At 40.3% G+C, this 19,883-nt stretch overlaps 3 protein-coding genes across 8 annotated transcripts in view; 2 read left to right on the forward strand and 1 right to left on the reverse strand.

The window, feature by feature from the left end:
• LOC111269234 (phospholipase A2 large subunit) overlaps positions 1–14,649 on the reverse strand; it is a 34,297-nt gene extending 19,648 nt beyond the window's left edge. Inside the window, exon 1 of the mRNA XM_086972013.1 lies at positions 13,103–14,649. The gene's annotated coding sequence lies outside the window, so the exon portion shown is untranslated. The remainder of the gene's footprint in view (positions 1–13,102) is intronic.
• LOC111269235 (high affinity copper uptake protein 1) lies at positions 829–12,671 on the forward strand. Of its 6 annotated transcripts, none has more exons than XM_086972011.1 (5): positions 829–1,256; positions 1,746–1,936; positions 10,626–10,875; positions 11,658–11,848; positions 12,024–12,671. In XM_086972011.1, the coding sequence occupies exons 3-5, from the start codon at positions 10,713–10,715 to the stop codon at positions 12,171–12,173; spliced, it is 504 nt and encodes a 167-aa protein (XP_086828137.1). In that variant the 5' UTR covers positions 829–1,256; positions 1,746–1,936; positions 10,626–10,712; the 3' UTR covers positions 12,174–12,671. The 6 variants fall into 6 exon arrangements, with proteins under 6 accessions (XP_086828137.1, XP_022704419.1, XP_022704420.1 ...); XM_022848684.1 differs by having other exon boundaries at positions 830–1,256; positions 10,713–10,875; XM_022848685.1 differs by lacking the exon at positions 1,746–1,936 and having other exon boundaries at positions 830–1,256; positions 10,713–10,875.
• A 147-nt stretch (positions 14,650–14,796) lies between the features above and the next one.
• Positions 14,797–19,853, forward strand: LOC111269233 (phosphoserine aminotransferase). The gene is made up of 6 exons (XM_022848682.2): positions 14,797–14,885; positions 15,689–15,839; positions 16,075–16,253; positions 16,937–17,199; positions 17,539–17,766; positions 17,923–19,853. The coding sequence occupies exons 2-6, from the start codon at positions 15,706–15,708 to the stop codon at positions 18,217–18,219; spliced, it is 1,101 nt and encodes a 366-aa protein (XP_022704417.1). The 5' UTR covers positions 14,797–14,885; positions 15,689–15,705; the 3' UTR covers positions 18,220–19,853.
• The last annotated feature ends 30 nt before the right edge of the window (positions 19,854–19,883 follow it).

The following is a 19,883-nucleotide window of genomic DNA, read 5'->3' on the forward strand; positions in this document are numbered from 1 at the left end:
CCATATTTTGTCATGGTGGGCCGCAACCTCTTTTCATTGGTATTATTTGGAACATGACAGAACAATGAAACTTATAAACGCATTAGATATATCTCGTGTGAATTTGCATACGTTTCAATTAAAAAGAAAAGGAAATCCATTCCGCCGATGGTCCCACCTCGGGTTCTATTCTAGCAAGTTTCTAACGAGTCCTATTTCTAGCTACGATTCGTGACCTCCACAAGAATATGGATATATTTTGTATGAGCTTTATATCGTAACCACTCGAACTAAGAGTTCTGGAATTTTCTGTCCACTCTGTTAGAGTTGTTGAAAGGACGGATGACCACAACTCCAAAATATAGCAAATATTAAAAACGAATTGTTTTTCGTAGCATATTGTGTAGACGCTAAATTGTCAGACAACCTTCGCCCAGCCCCATGCAATTGTTGGGCATTAGTACGTTTCATTATTATGACATTCGCTTCGTTATAAACGTACTTCTGCTTCTTCTGTGGTCAAAAGCTTGCGGACCGGCCGGGGTATCGACACAACTGGGTAAGAATTAAGTTCTCTTCCCTCCGTCTATTCCGAGGTCTTGCAGCAGATTTCGATCACGCAGACGATTACTGGTGCGCGTCTCACAGGTCGGTGGTGAAGTCTCGCGGCGGTGTTGATGTCCAATGTGCGGCGTGAAGTGTGCGTCTGCGTTACCCTTGCAGTTTACTTTGGTGTTTCCCTCGCAGTGTCGCGTATCCATCGCCGCCAGGCGCCGTTAGCGTCGGACGGCGTCACGGCGCGAACCCCTTTCCCACTGTAGCGCCTATACTCTTACAATGATAGACACAGGAAGCAAGCATCATTCTAAGCGGGCAGCCTATGACAGATGCTCAGGCAACTGTGAGAAAAGCATTCTTAGTTTGTCTGCATCTACACAAGCACATACGCATATAATAAAATCAGACGGTATGTCGTAGAGAAGACTATTGGCCCTGGTGCTTTCGATAAAACTCAAGTCGCTTGTCTCGCTACTGCTGCCGTCATTGTTGTAACATAACAACAACTATATTGTGAAGGAGAGGTGTCGTTTATATTGTACAATAGCTTTTGTGAGACATATGCGTGTGTCGTAATAGTGGACAGTACTGTGCATGGCGTTGCCGGAAGAAGTGTTAAAACATTTAGCTAGCTCGTAGAGGATTAACTAACACTGCTAAAAAAAAAAGCCGGACGGCTATTAACACTCTGCCTCCTTCCACTCACCGCAATTGACAAGGTAAATTAATCAATTCTCTCAATTGTTACAAATAAATGTTCGTCTCGCATTCATTAAGTAATTGGCTGCGTACTCGGTAATATAAGCATATGCTCGTCACTTTTTTTTGGTTAGTTGCGACACGCCCGTTGCATCTCCTTGGACTTTTTCTTCCGCGCAGGGTATCCTCACATGAAGCATACTTCTCTCCAATCATCTCCGAGCACAAACGAGACCCTGCAACTCAGCCATACGATGCGAAGCGATCTATACTTACTAGTAAACAGATATGGACATTGTAAAGTGACAGTAGCGGTGCCGAGATGGATTATTCAGAACGCTGTCAATAGTAAGGGAGCTTCGGCGTTTGAGTAACGGCTGATGCTAATGACTAGACAGACGAACTAAGAGGATATAAAAGCGTAGAAATGAAACGTATCTATGGCGACCCCGTACGTGATTTACTTGACGTGCTTCCTAATAGGTCTCGTGCGTTTGATATTGTTATAGATATTCCTCGTACGGCAGCATCTTGTATACCATCTGACGTTTTCACTGGTCCCATCTAGCGGACGGATCTGAAAACGTACGATCGTTGGAATCGACAACTATTTGAAGGAGCGTGTTTTGCAAAGATGATTATCTCAGCTTGATTTTGCTTTGCAGCAGTGCGTGACACTGTGGTCAGGGTCGCAAATGCGGTGAGCAGCTGTGTGCAAGCCAATTTTTTTTGCTAGGTCTTACAGACTGGTTGTCCTATTTTCGCTTTATTCTGCGTTTACTTAGCTGTATTTTTCTCGTTATTGTTTTGTAAAGAACGAGTAACTTGCTTATGTCGAAGTGAAATGAAATCCCGGGCCATTGTTTAACATATCTAATGATCTCATCACTCACACAAAATCCATCTAAATCAGGTGCTGGGTGTAAGAAAGTTTCCTGGATGGGTTATCTAATGCACCTGCCGGAGCTTGATAATTCATTCTGGCTTCATGCGCTTTAGCAACTCTCCGCTTACTAACGAATTTAGTAAATCGTAAACGTACTTATAATAAGCGTCCCACCATTACAATTTTAGCTTTCCAGCGTTCACGTATAGACATTAAGTTTAGCGTGCCAGATAGGTATTATCGACTAGATTTCAAACACTCTAAAATACCGAGGATGTTACTGAGCGTCGTATACCTCAAGATATCTATCCGCACCGAAACGAGGGCTGAGTGAAATACCATCATTTTCATTTGAAGTATTGTCTTAATTGTTTTTGCACGTTACGGCCACGATGTTGGCGACCGTGATGCTGCTGAGCTGTGTCAGCATGTAAATGATACATAGGACTGAATCTTCGCCTGCTGTCGAACAGCGTTAGGAGGTGGCCGAATATACATACACTATCGAAGTTCTCGACCGCTATACCATTACGCTGTATGCAGAAGCTCCGAGCCACATTGACCAACCTGACCCATGTTTTTGTTCAGATGCCCAAAAGACGTCTTTAGTTCATGTTTGTTGCCTATCTATTATATGCTAATCTATTATCGTGTCTGGATAGTCACAGAAACTAAATTAGAAGTTCTAGTCGCTCTGGAAACTAAACGTCTTAAGCAATATTTACCGTACATAAAACGTCGACTATTCGGTAAGTTACCTACAAAAAAAAAAAAAAAAGAGAGAGAAAATCATCAAATTAAATTAATGCGTTCTCTGTACGAGTTATTTTCGTCTCGGTATTAATTGTTACATACTCAACTTGGGAATCGATTCGCGGGCTTCTAAGGCATTTTACAATAATTATAGATCGTTTCATACACGCGGAATATCCAAGTCTCCTGCTAACGGATTCTATAATAGAAGGGGAAAAAGTTTTTCACGAGTGATTTCTATAGTTTCCTTAAATGAGCAAATGGTAACACGTATTTCGGGCCTTTTTTCGTCAGATGCAAATAGCATATCCCGTACGTATACCTCCTAAACGAACACGACATTACAGTTTACGCCTTCTAACTTAACTTTCTTAGTCTAACCGCTTCGAGAAAAAGAGAAGTTCTTATCCACAAAAAATCAGTACCTGTTATTTCATTTTGCTACAGTTATTTATCGTGAGATAGTACGACTGAAACTTAATGTCGATTCCACGTCTTTCCGCACAAAACACGAGACAGTTCATTGTAAGCTTTTTTTTTTTTTCAGAGCTTGTATAACTTACTCAGACCTGGCTTATCGCCAAATGAAAAAAACAGCAACAACTTCTATACATTCTCTATGACAGTTTTAAGACTCTCGTGGGTCGCAAGGTGTTTCGCTTGATGCGCTAAGACAAGATCGGCGGTGAACTTTATCGAGCTTTGATCGGTCGTTGACGTCGTATTCACTGGTGCCGAACCGTCGAAGCTATCCGCTTCTCATACTGCTCGTCCATCAAAACTTTTGCGTAATGTTTCAGTGGCCCTGAAGCATTGTTGATTTTGACTAAAGCCTATTGTGTACAAGATAGATTATCCATTGTATACATTGTGCTGTGACGTGTATGAAAATGATAGAAAACGAAAATTCCATGAAATATCTACCATATGCGTATATAGGGCATCTAAGGAATACTAGTTAAGACTTATGTTCCGCGCCTCTCGCCTGATACACAGTACACGAGACACCTGCATATAATGGTTGCCTAAATACAGGGAACGACAGGCCGTTGATGAGATATTTTGGACAGTATCAGGAACTATGGAGATTTAGAAGAAAATTGGCGAAACGATCAGTGTTCAGTGTTCAACGATTGGTTCCTACCGAGTCTGGGTTTCAAACTTCAGTGGTGTTTCAGAGTTGATAAATGTGACGGTTTAACGACGGATAAAGTACGAAGCCGATACAAAAATGGAGTAGAATCCCTGTTGCTCAAAGCGAAGTTTTCCTGCATGAGAAGAATGCTACATAATAAAATGTTGGTAACCTACATACATCCTAAACGCTATCATCAGCGGTTGAGTTATGATCAAGTAAGCACATCGCCCACTTATATTAGAACTATATTGCGTTTATCGTTTGATTTCTAACGCGCAGGTGAAACTAATACCTCATATATTGTACCTTCTAGCAACCGATTGGGTTCGCATGAAGTGCCGTATTTGGAGGAAGTTTATGCGAATCCCATCGGTTGCTAGAAGGTGCAATATATGAGGTATTAGTTCCACTTACGCAACCCAATTGGGGGGTTAAGACAAAGAATTTCATGACAGTCCCATGTGATCTAGGGAGCATATAAGAAAATAAGTATCAAGACCGAACTGCCGCAAGCGGTACTTAGTATAGGTGAACGAAATGTCTAACGGCTTTTCTATGGACGGTAATGTAGGCTAGTTATATCTGTGTTGAAAATCATCCACGCGGACCCTGCGTCCAGTTGACTGAGCTAGCAGTGTCCTATGGTCACTTCCACGGTATGGATAAGACTTTATTGTGTTCGTGATGGATGATTTATGCATCAGACAACGGTATCGCAGCGTACGTAACTGTAAAATAGTCCTAATAATTCCATGGCCATTGGAGAGAAGACCCAAATCACAATAGCATATGCAAGTATCGCTTCACGAAGATATCTATAAAAGAACAGAAGTAGATCTCAGGAGTAACACCTGCTTCGAAAACTAAATAGGAAGCGTAAGGAAATGACTAATCCAGCCTAAGCTATTGATATTAATATAAGGTCAAAGCACCTTGCGGATGAGTAAATAACTGATTGAGCCGCTTGGTAGACCAATGAAGCACTGTCAAGTTCCAAAAAAAACACTTCACTTTGTGGACATTTGCAGAAAGACCATATATATTACGGCTATGTTAAACGTTAGCTTGTTTAATTCCAGTGTCGTGATCGCTTGTGTTAGGGGACGATTTGTTTCATAAAAACGAAGTCTCGGCAAAACAAGCGCTTGCAGTCTATTTTCACGGAATTGAAAATGCGGAAACGGTCTTAGCGAAAAGAATAGCTATAAATGGATCTAAAGCAGAACCTGAACTACCCTACGAATGATTAAATGGTTATTCGAGATGGCATTATCAATGCGTGCGGGTTTGTCAAGCATCGCAAACGGGAAATCTCCACATCTATATAATAGCTCGCTATCTGATCACATTTTTTAGAAGTAGGTTCCTGCATAGCGGACCCTCTGCCGCCAGATCGCTAGATAGACATGAATAAACGCTTAACGATAGAACAGCGTTTCCTAATGGTGTTAGTGCAGGTGGCGTAAGTGATTCCGTCCGCGAGTTGTAATGGGTTGCCACCGTTCGCATAGATTACGTTGCCTGATGGTTCATGGGGATGCTGCAGTCTGATCATTGCTTAAAAGCGCCTGCCTATGCTACGCATCGATCCTTGATTCTATTTATTCAGGACGTCTGATGTGAACTTGAGTCTTTGCTTAAGTTAAGTTTATGTTCGTAAGTATAATTAAAACCAAGTTAGAAGCGAAGCGGCCCGGCGGCACGGGCCGTAAAAGTTGTTATATAACTTAAAATGTTATTCTCGTAACGTAGAGGACGCTTCTTTTGTTAATGGGCAGCATAGCTGCAGATGGGCTCTATATCTAACCCAGAGGATACCGTCAAGGTGCGCAGGTAAGCACTCTTGTATAGATGCCAATAAGAAACGTGCTGGCAAAACATTCCCCGCAGGACCGGTTGGAAATGTTTTTAACAGACAGACCAACGTCGTTAGCTAGTTAGATTATTAATGATGATAAAGCAATATGGTACGTATGTACAACTTGCCTATGAGCATTGGGCAGAATTTGTTGATCTACTGTAGAAAATCGTAGAATTTTGTAAAAAGAACTTTTTTTTTATTCTGCCTCGATGGTGTATTGCGACTATGCAATGTCCGCACGTTTGGACTTGTGACAGCCATTCGGACAACGACATTGAAGAATCAATTGTTTTTGGCTAAAACGCAATACATTTACAATTCTTATTACAATGAGTATCTGAATAACATGAACATTTAAAAACTGTGTTCTTCGTGAAGTAAAGAAGACTATGATTTGATCGCCTGAGTTTTACGTCGCAGTACATTCCCGTTAAATAATGCGTTCTCTTGTCAGAAGTGTCTATAGCCAAGCACATATTACTGGATGACTGCCAACATTTTTTTATAATATTCTACCAATAACCGAGAATTGGGTCAACATTTGGGTTCCTTAGTACCTGATCAAAACGCCATATTTTTTCGGAAACGTGCGTCAATTCAAGCCGTTCAAGAGTCTCGACCCCTGTTCACTCGCCTGTTGTGCTTAGCCACTTACATTCAAGTGCAGCATAAAAAGTAGTAGTGGGTCAAATTTTGGACAAACTAAAGCACGTTTGAAATATAATTTTATAGAATTTTTCATTAGCATGCATCTGAATGTACTTCACTTACTGTCTCTTCGAAAACCTCCACCGCTCAAAACCGTCCGTGAAGTAAATCCTGTCCGAATATATTTGCTACATAGAGAAACAAGTATGTTGTACACTTAAATTTTTAAATTGTTCTATTTAATGTGTCATATGTAAGAACGTTGTCATGATCGTTATTATAATTCTGCACAACAGTATATAGCTGTACCTTTCTATAGGTGTTCCTCTGATTAGCCACGAGCACGCGAAGTACGCTTGGCCTTATACATGCTAAATGTTTTATCAAATAAGCAACACCCTTCATCGCTTGTCAGTCAACGGAATCGATTATGTTCGCGTCGAGCCGCTGCAACAGGTTGTACAGCTATCGATTGCGGCGAGGGGCATTCGTCACGATTACTACTGATGTCGATTTTGTAGACGCACTTCGGATTGTGACGACGATGACGGCGGCACGCACTTATCTTGCCGTCGTTAAACTTGGACGAGGGCGAACTAGTGATAACTGATGAACGCTTGTGCGCCTTCTGTCGCTAATAGTTCCATCATGCAGATGCGAAAACGTATCAAATGGTGCATGTACGTACTGACATGCTGCGCGAATCGTTGTTCTCACTGTTTACGTTGTGCCAAGCGTCCGTCCACTGGAACACTACTGACTATAGCAAACGTCTTTTTTCAGTATGGCGGTGCTGCAACAGTAACAACAGCGACTTTCGTTGGCTAGTTCAAGGGCGATTGTTTTGCAGCGATAAACCGCCCATGTGACAGCCACGGTAGCCGTGGTACTGGCAGCAACGATCGATGCAGTAGTCGTACTAGAAGTGATGTCAGCCGCCGTGTTCATATGACGGCGGTTTTTTACGTTTAGTCTGATACGCACCACCTCTTCCTTCACATTTAAGCCTTCCTCGAATATATCCATTGTATAATTCATAGCCAGTGTTCACTAAGCTAACAACGATAGCACAGGTTACTATTACTAACTGTCAGACAATGCATCCATTGAAAACTTGGAGAACTTGTTTGTGTGATTATAGCCGGTGAACTCGTCTAAAGAAGCTAACGATGAGGCTCATTTAAAACACGTACATTACCCCCCCCCCCCCTCAAGAATACCCCTTGTCATACACTTCACCTGTAAGTAAAAACTAAATTTAAAGTCTTTATTATGTTATTGACTGAACTCCTAACGTCTCGAACAGAAATCGATCAGAAGTTAGGCAGCATTCAAACTCTGGAACTGTAGAGGGATGCGGTCTTAAGCCTATAATTTATTTTATTCACAATTCAATATTGCTAAATATATATTATATTGAATATTACTGTTCCCGTAGTAGAGAATTCTACTTCTTCAAGCTTCCCTGAATCATTCCTTGGCCTATTTGACCGTCGAGGCCTGTTTTTGCTAGTTCTAGTATATGCGTAGCGTGTACTAGCCTGTTCGTAAGGTAACGGATGTCCTTATATTTAACAAAAAAATAAAAAAAAAAAAGAAGCGTAATGTTTCATGCGAACTTTAGTAACAAACTGTGTGGTAGCGGAGTGCTTTGCCTCCTCACGATTCAACCTTTGAACTTATCAAACCGACGTCTGCGAGTCCACCTTGTTATAGGCTTTTCACTTTGCACGACATAAGTATACTGGGTCGCTGCAGCACCTTTTCGACGCTATTAAGAAAAAACTAAAATTCGTATAGGTAAAATTTCGTTAACCACACGATAATGCAATTACAATGTGAAATGGAAGCGAGAAAAGTCCATTTGAAACCATTAAATACGCGAAAAAAAACTTCGCTGTTGATAAAGTTACGTATTGACTTTTCAAGGAACTTGATCAGCTCTTCCGGGCTTCGTTTACATATGCTTAGCCCAAATAGATGATCATCTAAATGAAATTAGTTAGCATGCTTTTCCACAATAACAATCCAATCTTGTTCGAATTTTGTCGAAAGAGCTTAACTACTAATCCAAGTAATTATCACAGGCAAAATTCCGTGATACCATATAGAAGGTACAATTTACCGCTGCTGCCACTACTTCTATAGAAATAAAAAATACTGCTTTAACTTACTTTTTAACAAAGCAAATTAGCAACTTGAGGCAATCTCGTTTTTGACGCAAAATTGATCCAGGCTTATAATCGAAGCATCAGGACAATAATACACAATGTCCTAGGGCAAGTTGAATCACCTAATATTTTCTTATTATGCCGCTATAGGTCGATTCAAGTTATGCCATGTCTACTTGTATTCATGTATCAATCATCATAGTTGAGGTACATAACCTTGAAGTAGGTGTTTTAAGCAGATGGATGGTTAACTATAGAATAGTAATAAGCCCGATTAGGAGACCATGTGTTCATTCATTTTATCAAAAACGACGAAGTAATCGTGTGTTTCATCACGAGCAACTTATAAACTTATAAACTGTCAATATGTTTCGTTGATTTCTTTCCGTAATTTTCAGTAATATATATATTGAAGCCCTATATTGCTGGTCTTACATAGTCTCGAAAGAAAGAGACTGCCTATAGGACTCATCCCATATAGGTATCGTTCAGGAACAGGAAAAAGGAATGGGGATGTTTAGCGCCGGAAAAGCAATCCTTTACCCTAGCGCTTCCGCTCCGTCAGATCTAGCAGGTTTTTCAAGCAGTGCGAGATAAAAAAAATTACGACAAGTAATCCAGCCAGCTTCCTACTACGCTCACGTCTCGGCTGTGACCCGTCTGAATAGTTCTTGCAACGTGCTGAAACACCGTTCGGAGCTCTGACTAGTGCTAGTGCTAGTGCTGTCAGCGAGCTTGTTGACTTCGCTACTTCAGTAGCTTATTATATGCAATCATTAGGCATCATCCTGGTAATCATTCATTCGCTCAGTTACGCTCAAATACCCGTCAATTCGCTGCAGTGAAATGGTCATTGTGACGGGGGGAAAAGAAAAATTCATTGGATAGGTACCACGAAAGGAGTAACGAAGACGGCCGACGGTAAAATTACCATGTTGATTTTGATCCTTTCTGTCAAGTATCTCGTCGAGCGGACTATTAGACCATTGCGTTGACCAGTCAGTAATGTATTATATAATTATGGCTATATTATGTATGTATGTATGTATGGTGTAATTAATAATACCTATGAGCAAACCGATACTTACTAGTTAGGATTCAAAGTTGCATTAAAGAAAAAAAGTTAGGAAAATATTATCTTTCGTTGGACCGAATACTCAAGTATATTATTCGAGTTATAGCAGTCTATTCAAACTTCGTATGCAGCTAGAAGTGAACGGGTCAGCATGAGGTTGACACATCACTCTGAGGTCGTTACAAGGTTCAGAGTGAAGTCAAATGATCCGACTGAGCAATCTTTTTTTTGGACTATTTAACATTAACATTCTGTTACTTTTGCGTTGCTTGTCACTAATAACGCGTTAACTGAGAGACAAACCTTAGAATATCACTGTCATATTTAGAAAATCTAAACGTGCACACAAATTGTAAAGCATCTGATCTTTTGGCAAATAGTAGGGATCGCGAGCTGAGATCAGAGCTGAAACTAAAAGGTATAGCTAAAAGGTCAAACAGAATTATACAGATATATGAGAAAAGTTGAAGGTGAGGTCAAAGATAAAACCATAGTACCTATTGTGATACATTGTAACGCTTTAAGAACCCGGACAACGACAAGAGAAAAGGTAAACGAAAGCAGGCGAAAATTGATTGCGCTTATTATCTGTGAAGTAAAACCATATGTTGCTGGCCAATGGCAGCAACAATGTGAAAACAATTCCCTAACAAAAATGATATAAATGGTAAAAATTCTTATTCTAAAATAGTAGAAAGGATGCTGTAAAGGATGATGATATATACATTAATATTGAGCAAACAAGCGTAAGTGACCCCAGTCAGTCTAACGCATGGCGTCTATGTACTACGACATGAAAACACGTAAGATACTGTTCGTATTGTAGTTAAATAATATGAAAAATACATCGATTTTAGTTAAGAAATCGCTTTTACCCGTATCGGACCAGGCCAGCCATCTAATGAGAGAACGTCGCGGACATTAATAATCTATTTTACTTCAAGATGGCCCACGCAGGCCACACGGGACGTGAAACGGCCGGCCAGATGACAGGCGATGCGTACAACATTAGCGACACACATACGTGGAATATGATGCATATGGCATTTTACGCGTCAACAAACAGCACTATCCTTTTCAGCGACTGGAAGATTACCAATGCTAGACGTAAGTGACGGCTTCGTTGAGACTTTTACAAACATATCTTTAAGTAAGATTCGGCCCCATTCGGCTAGAGATCAAAATAATTCTGTCGTTTTACAAATTTGCGGGATGTATTTTAGTATAGCAAAAACTACAGCTCCTATTGGCCATCCACTGCCGTTTGTCACGAACGGCGCTTAAGGTTGATCCTTATTTTTATCATTAAGTAATTACGGTAAGTACTTACTTACCTATATCTTCGCATTTGAAAGCCTTGGCCATATATAAATATATCATAGCATATCTATGTTTATCCTGATGTCCTTTGATGTTAGTCAATTTTATCCATCAGTCCCACTCGACGCTGAATAACAGCAATGCGTGGTCTGTCGCTTCTCATTTTACCTGTACCGTATCGCTATCTTTTACTGTCTATATGTCTAACGTTCTGCTGACGCTACAGCTTCTTTGTTTTTTGGCGGTACGCGCTTTGTTAAATTCTACAGAACTGTACTGCAATATTTCCATCAACAGGCCATATTCTGCAACGGGTGCGCTGAGGCGGCCCATGTGGAATATGTCCGAAATTAAACTGACTCTATGGGAAGCAAAAAGGAATCTAATCGATCTTCTAATCGATTAGGTAACTTGATTTTTTCGTAACGGTTATCAAGCTTAGTGTATTTACTTCAAAAGCGGGCACGTATCTTAGCTTCACAACGTGCGTGAGGCAGTATCTTTCTACGACATATAGTGGTTTTGATCTCTGTTTCAAGCGGTGCTTTTGCATTTTTGTCTCTATCCAGAGATGGTCGGCGCATGCGTCGGAGTGTTCGTAATGGCAATGCTATTTGAGGCCTTAAGAACTTTTCGGGAGCGTCTGCGATCAAGATCCCGCGGGGACAGCAAAACCTCGTTGATTAGTCAAAGCCGACAATGGACTTCAGCCCTTATGGACCCTAGTCATCTTGTACAGACAATGCTATACGGGTTTCAGGTAATCTTGTCGCTTCACAGATACATCTGAGATAAGTATGTTCTCATTATGTGTATACGTATATATATTCTATTTACGTTTAATTATAGCAGTTGCAGAGAAGCTTGATTAGTTTCACCCAGCAAGTGAATGGTCTACTATATATATGGTTTTCCTGTTTTTGATGTTATTACAGATTACGCTCGGCTATTTGTTGATGCTGATCTTCATGACGTATAACGTCTATATCTGCCTTGCTGTGGTGTCCGGCGCTACATTGGGCTTCTGGCTATTTAGTTGGAGAAAATGCCCGATGTTTGACATAACCGTTGAGCACTGTGGATAGCTCCAATAAGCTGGGATTTCAGCTGGCAGTCCGGAATAACGCAGATTCAAAGCGACAACAACCACTGAACAGAAAAATCGATTAAATTTCCTAACAATATAGCGACGGTAACAGCGTCGTTAGCAGTAAGGATCTGCTCGACGAGGTTTGATATAACCATTTAGGTCTAATTCACGATCGCTTAACTTACGCGTTAAAAGTTAGCTAAAGATCGGCGCTGTCAGGAAACAAGGCTTGAAGGAGCTCCTACCTTAAAGTGGTCGTTAAGCTCAATGATAAATTTCAACATTAATCATATGGGTCGCGTAATTTCACATAATAAGATCGATGTTTGGAACAGTTCGGCACATACATCCAGTTACTATATTAGTTGGTCAGCAAAATGTAACGCTAATGACACAAGCTGGCATGATGAAAGGCGCTTACTATATGTAGCCCTTAACGACTACTGTGACATTATATAGAGAAAATAATAAAAACAAAAATAACACTCCTCAATAGTTCCAGTCATTTGTAGCTACCTGTTAAAAACGGAAACATATATAGAGGTACTTTTTTTCTCAACTTGATTATGATGCAATGCTATAAGCCACATTGGAAAAAATGCCACCGTTTAGAAAATTGTTTGTCCTATTACGTTCTGTTGGACGTTCTCTATAGTGTCACTTAGCCCAGCATAAATTCAAACTTAAAATCTCTAAACGGTAATATGTTCTTATATATATATATATATATATACATGCGAAAGAGCTTAGTGAACTAGCGGCAATCTCTTCGGTATTGCCGAAAAATGGCAGCAAAGCCGTATTGTAGAGTTTCGTTGGACGTCGGAAATCGTCCGCAGGTTCGAAATTTGCATTTGAAAAGCAGCTTTTCGTTGATAGGACTTTAAGAGATCATTTTTTTCGCGGCTATTTAATAGGTCTGACCTTAATGACGAGGACCCAGTGTTTCTTGAGGATGCATAGCTTTGCGGTCGCACTGAATCTTGAAAATCTCACTTTTAATGTTAATGCCTGATAGCGCTATTGCACCATCGATAACTTATCACCCTCAGCCGCAGTAATTAGTCCGGAGAAACGTATATCCACAATGTAGGTCCGGCCATCTGCGATAGGTGACCACTTAGAAGTATAGCAAAAACGCTTTACGCCGATTTAATAATATTAAACCCAACACCAATAGTTGCTACGTATTACAAACGCACGCGTGGACGCCATTGACACAATCACCAGTAAGAGATGACACTTACTATTAATGATTTCTATGCGTCGTTCGAGTGCGGTCTATGTTTGTTATGGAATATGGATATAACGCGAAAAAGGTCTGCTTTTTCGAGAACAAAACAGCAAACGCATCCAGGAGGTTAGTCCTTCGAATATAAAGGCAGCTGTCGTCCAGTATCTCTTTATCTTACGAACTTCCGCCGAGAATAGAGGCCGTGTCCTATATGTCTAAGACCAGGTCTTTCTTCCCCTCAAGTGTTAAAATTCACTGCTTCGGGTTAACACTCGGAGCTTGCACCGGACGAGTACCTGTTCGCTGAAGCAGTACGAAAATCAAGTTCTACGACTGGAAGACCATCGTAACAGCTTGACAAATGTCTAAGAATGCGCGAAAATAAATACTTAATGAATATAACGTCCCGATGCCCTCTTAGAGGCTAAATCTAAAGTGCCTGTTATTGCTCGAATCGTCTTCGAAAGTTCCAATAATAAATGTTATACCACCGAAGTCCGGCGGAAGCTTTCGGAGGACAATAAAACTGAGAGACGTCTTTGATATCTCAGCGATAAGATAATATTTAGCGCGGCTTTAAAGACCAATTGCTGGAAGGGCCGCTGACTTGCTCAAGATCCAAAAGATATCCTTGTTATGATTGCAACCACACTTTGAACTAGTGTCAACGTTCTTGGTATAATGTTTAGTACTTTTATGCTTTTGCCAAAAAGTCTAGAAATTCTGACGCACCTATGATCGATGGTTAGATTGCATAATAGGCTAGCCGGCTCACGTGTCAATTTGAAGCTGTGGTCAAACCGAATCGACGATCAACTTCGTCAAGGATATTTCTATCGGTACATGCAAAAAGCCGTACCCATATATTGATTAGCATAAACAGATCGTCCGACATGTTATTAATTCTAGAATGAAACACTTTATAGACGTTGCAAGGCTAAATTGAACGCCTATTCGTTTGGATTAAACGGATCCGACTGATCCGATTATGTACAGGTATGAATCTGTATCCTATATGGGCGTCGAAAACATCAAATGTTTATAACGAAGGGGATATTCCTATCTTGAAGTAAGCTGCACCCTATCACGTGGATGACCCCAATTTAGACGAGGAGAGACATATAACAACAATAATGCCACCTAACTTTAAGACCGAAAGAAAGTAGCGAGAATATAATGAGTAAGCGTTCCCTCTGTTTGCAAAGCGGATAAAACGGCAAATAGCGATTATTACTATTATTCGGAGAACGAAGCAAGCAATCGCGCCCCAAACAACGTTGGACTAATGAAACCTGCGCGCCACATGAACACACGAGAGGTTGGAGAGGGTCAGGCAATGAATATACGACACAGGGCCGCCAATAGAAGCCGCTCTTGTCCACTAGCCGTTCCAAGCAGCTAGCTGACTTTTAGCGGTCCGTCTGTTCGTTAGCACCGCCTGGCCAGTTGCTCCTGCGTAGCCAGCCAAGTAAGGTGAGCGAGGGATGGGTCTGCGTGCGAGCCCAGAGAAACTGTTGCTTTTTATGTTTGCTACAATTTGTTAATTTTCATTTTAAGATTGTCGGCAATATCCTAAATTGAACATGACTGCAGTTGTGTGCATTCATATCGCGTCTAATATTCCGGTGTATTATATATGAACGGCGTAACCTACGTATCAATATATCGAAGAACGTTTAATGTATAGTTGAGTAAGAGTGCACCAGTCATATGTATTTTGTATAATAACTTTCTCCACTTATGCGTAGTCTCGTGCGGGAAAGAAGTAACTCACAGCTTTTGTTTAGTGATTGTGGAATCGTTGAGGTTGAATAGTTTACTTCCTCAGTTCGAATCTGGTAGATAAATTAGATATTCTCAGCATTATCGCCGACCGTGATGTACACGGGGCGCGCGCACATGCTGTGCTTTCCAACTCGTATGCAAGCGGAACACGCGTACCCCTGACGTTAAAACAGACCAGTCGACGGTAATGGCAACTTCAAAAATGCCAGGTAGAAGTCACTATTCTCGCTATGACGGCACCGAGGATTGCATTAGCGCTGATTGGCGCTGTCTGCGTCATCGAAAAAGACGCTAGTGTCAAAGGGTGCTTCCAATGAGGTTGATAGACGCTCTTTGTAGGCGTACCCAGGTGGGATATATATTGCATGTAATGCTTGTGACGGTCTTAATCGACTGGTCACGTCTATTTTCAACATATAGACTTGGTGTAACTAATTTATTTAATTCATAGGTAAGCTAATTATTTCGTCTACTTCTTTCTCGTTGAACAGATAGACCTATCGCAAACATGTCCGAAGCAAGCCGTATGTTGAATTTCTCAGCAGGACCCTCCGCGCTTCCCCTCCCTGTTTTAAAACAGGCTCAACAAGAAATGCTAAATTATAATGGATCAGGCTGCTCCGTAATGGAGCTCAGCCACAGGTATGCCACACATTTATCGAAAATCAACGTCGAAAAATGTAAAATATATTAAGACATTATTCCGCAGACTTTCATTTAAGTGAAAATGGGAACACTAATAATAACAAAAGGCATTTCTTGATGCCTATTGATGACAAACATAACATGGGCGACAACAATGTAAAACCTTGCAGCCGTTAATTTCACCTAAAATAATTTGTCTCATATTTTTGCACTGCTACCATAAATATTGCAGATCAACAACATTCGACAGAATCATCAAGGATGCTGAGAGGGATCTTCGGGAACTCCTTTCTGTTCCTCCAACTTACAAGGTTCTCTTCATGCAGGGCGGTGGTACGGGGCAATTTGCCGCCATTCCATTAAATCTATGTCCCAAGCTCAACGAACAAAAGGCCGATTATCTAGTCACAGGTAAAACACTTACACAGAATACACTTTTACATAATGTTTTTCGCCAAATTGTTCTTATATTGTCCTTCTCATGACTGAATGATACACAATGCAACTGAAACCAAGTTCCTGCTAGGATCGTAATTTACGCCCGCTTACCTTGTATGCAATATAAGGTGAATATTTATTCATCAAAGAACCAAATGAAGGGGCAGTTCATATTTGTGGGAAATTAAACGAGTGAATTCTAATAACCTTAATAAGATTTAGGTCCCTACTGTCCACATATACAAGTAAATTACTTCTATAAAGAGTGATTGTCCTCGCCTTTACGATACGTTGCGGCAGCGGGCTTAATATCAAGAAAATAAAACATTATCGGTAAGATTACATCAAGTAAACAAAAAGCTTCACAGTCTGCTCCTCTTAGTCTATACAAGGTCGGAACACCGCTGTATAATTTATGAATATCAAAGTAATAACAGAAATATTTTTTACACAAGAGAACAACCGTAATATCGTTCAGAGGCATTCAGATACATATCTTAGGCTAAAAACATTTATGGGAATCGCTATTTACCAGTACGATTTTATGAAGACTGTAAAGAGTATCTTGCAAACATCTACCTTGACATCAAAATTAATATTTTTCAGATTATATGAACGCTATAATAGTTATCGCAAATTTGCCATTTTGATCATAGGCACGTGGAGTCGAAAAGCTGCCGAGGAGGCCAAACAATACGTTCAAGTTAACCTGGTGACACCGAAGACGAGTAAATACACCCGAGTTCCACCCGCCTCCGAATGGAATCTCTCGCCCGACGCTGCCTATTTCTATTATTGCGATAACGAGACGATTCACGGCGTCGAGTTCCCTGAAGTGCCAGACGTATCGTCGTGCCCGATCGTTTGTGACATGTCGTCCAATATTCTTACGCGCCCCGTTGACATCTCCAAGTTTGGCGTAAAATATGCAATGTTCTTTTGTTTGCCGACCATTATCTATATATATATATATATATATATATAATGAAAGGCGCGATGCCTTCCCTTATCCCAATTGAATATCGTTTATGAGCTGTAAATTTTTCAAATCTGTCTAGCAAGTAACGAAATATAGAGCAATAGATATTCATTTTTGCAGATCCGGCTTATGCCGGTGGAGAACGCATCGTAGAATTTTTGCCCGTAAATAGAATTACATGGTAGTTAGATCTATGAAAAATTAAGTACACGATTCCAAGGACAAACGTCAAGGATAAATGATTTTAGTAAAGGACTATCATGTTATTGTTTTCTGTAGGTCATTTTTGCTGGCGCTCAGAAGAACCTTGGGCCCGCTGGAGTGACCATCGTCATCGTTCGCGAAGATCTAGTTGCTGTCCCGGCATCGGTCTGCCCAAGTATATTGGCTTACAAGGTGTTTGCTGAAAACGATTCGCTTTATCACACCCCTCCAACATATGCTATCTACTTGCTTGGACTCGTGCTCAAGTGGATCAAATCGGAAGGCGGCGTAAGTGGCATGCAGGTAAATATCAAAGGACCGTCAGGAAATTAACAGCAAGTAAACGCACATATCGATGTAACTGTTTGTGTAAAAATAGGATGCATTCGTGGCTCAGACAACTTGACATCCTGTTTACTAGACTAAGATTTAACTTTTTTAATTGTTTCACATTGATAGGCACGGAGTGCTGCGAAGAGCCAAGCTATTTACGACCTCATTGACCAATCTGGTGGTTTTTATGTGAGCAATATCGACAAGGCTTGCCGATCGAGAACTAACATTCCATTCAGGATTCGGTCAAACGACGCACTCGAAAAGAAATTCCTAAAGGAAGCCGAAAACGCGGGCATGATTCAGCTAAAGGGACATCGGTCCATTGGAGGAATTCGCGCATCAGTTTTCAACGCTATGGATGTTGTTCAAGCCATGAAGCTCATAGAATTTATGAAGCGCTTTCAAAAAGCTAACCAATAGTAGACGGCCGACTCAGTTGGCTGGCTCGATGGATAATACCTGATAAACCACGTTTAGCTATTGGGAGCATGAATGCTTTGTTGCTGACACGAGAATCTATAGCGAAATACGAACCGAAATGCCGATTTAATATTCTAGAATAAGGTTAAGAAGTAGCGAAAATGCGTATTTGCACTATCAGTTGTCCTAACATTGTGCAGTCCTAGGATTAGATCTTCATTGGTGTATAGGCCCACATAGGGCTTCCACTACAAGGAGTTGCATTTCGAAAAAGCTCAGACAACTGTGGAACGCCCTTTTTTTTTCATTTGAGCGTGGTCAATGGCTAAAGTAAGACTAATTTATTGCGAAAGGAAGCCAATCTAAACCTTTGGTTAAGATTGCAGTTGTGAATATGATGGTTCAAAAATCATTTATTGCCTGTGGTCAACAGGCAAAGTGTATATGTTCGGAATTAGGAAGGTTCTTTAAATCAAGCAGATTTACCTGCATCTAGGTCGAGCTTGACATTGATACCTGGCGCAAATACTGGTAAAATTTGACCCTATATAACTTTTATTATTGCGAAAACAACCTATTTCTAAGGTGTGTTGTAACATTGAGATGACCTTAACGCGGGCGTCGAGGGACGTGGTTCACTTTGAACGATGTTGACTTATTGATATAAGTTCCCAGTCGCTGGCGTTTGACAGAGAAGGTACTGGCAATTTAGGCAGGTACAGAAAAGACTGTGCATTTATAATATGTAATTACATAGCGCAGCTACTTTGTAATACAAACATTTACATATATCAGAGTGCCAATGTATATATATATGCATCTATATATATATATATATATATGCAGAATAAAACAATGCACACTAGTAAAAAAAAAATCCGTTGTCACTTTTGCAGTAAAAGTTGCTTGGGATTAAAAAAGTTATATGATATAAGTTAGTTGAACATATCGTCCGTTTGACGAAATGATTAACAGTCGTGCCAGACGTAAAATGCGACGCGTTTAGTTAGACATATTGTATGAAGTGACTGTGACGTATGTTAATGATTGGTCAATTCTTAATTACAAAACTATAGTTCGTCTCCGTTCCATTTGCAGATACGATTGCTGTTAACAAGAGCCAATTATCTAACAGGTTTGTGTCTACTTAACGACGCTTCTGAGCACACGTAAATTTTTATATACTACAGTGCAGAGCTTATTGAGGGGCCTTCCTTTTTTTGTTATTTTGTGTGCCATGGATTCTATTTTCAAGAGTCGATAATTTATCATAAATAAGTGAAACAAGAACTTAAAATAAGTTTATAATAAAAGTTGAAACCTCTCTTGAGATCAGTCTCGAATACTAAGAGCTTCCTAACGATAGAAATAAAAAATTTTCGTTAATCAATGTACATGCTACTTTGCGGATTCGGTATTTACATTACTTACAATTGGGTTGTCTCTTGCAGCATATTGCATCAGCTAAAAAAGTACCAGTTAGCGGCCATTACTGCTGTATCATATTTTCTCTAGTAATGGAATCAAGTTCTATACGCCATTTTCAAAATTCATAATTATATATATTTTTCATAGTTTTTTTTTAAATGACGATTATTAGCTCAATAAAATGTATGATTAAGCTGTCTTGATTACATCATATAATTTTTGCTGTTCGCATCATA

The sequence above is a fragment of the Varroa jacobsoni genome, unplaced genomic scaffold (genome assembly GCF_002532875.2).
Source record: "Varroa jacobsoni isolate VJ856 unplaced genomic scaffold, vjacob_1.0 scaffold_1366, whole genome shotgun sequence".
NCBI classification, from domain to species: domain Eukaryota; kingdom Metazoa; phylum Arthropoda; class Arachnida; order Mesostigmata; family Varroidae; genus Varroa; species Varroa jacobsoni.

Bases quoted from the DNA above. Each gene is read 5' to 3' on its own strand.
- LOC111269235 (XM_086972011.1), top strand. From the start codon at position 10,713: ATGGCCCACGCAGGCCACACGGGACGTGAAACGGCCGGCCAGATGACA. The intron at 10,876-11,657 runs GTAAGTGACGGC...GTCTCTATCCAG, and splicing joins GAAGATTACCAATGCTAGAC to AGATGGTCGGCGCATGCGTC. The intron at 11,849-12,023 runs GTAATCTTGTCG...ATGTTATTACAG, and splicing joins CAATGCTATACGGGTTTCAG to ATTACGCTCGGCTATTTGTT.
- LOC111269233 (XM_022848682.2), top strand. From the start codon at position 15,706: ATGTCCGAAGCAAGCCGTATGTTGAATTTCTCAGCAGGACCCTCCGCG. The intron at 17,200-17,538 runs GTAAAATATGCA...TGTTTTCTGTAG, and splicing joins TTGACATCTCCAAGTTTGGC to GTCATTTTTGCTGGCGCTCA. The intron at 17,767-17,922 runs GTAAATATCAAA...TCACATTGATAG, and splicing joins GCGGCGTAAGTGGCATGCAG to GCACGGAGTGCTGCGAAGAG.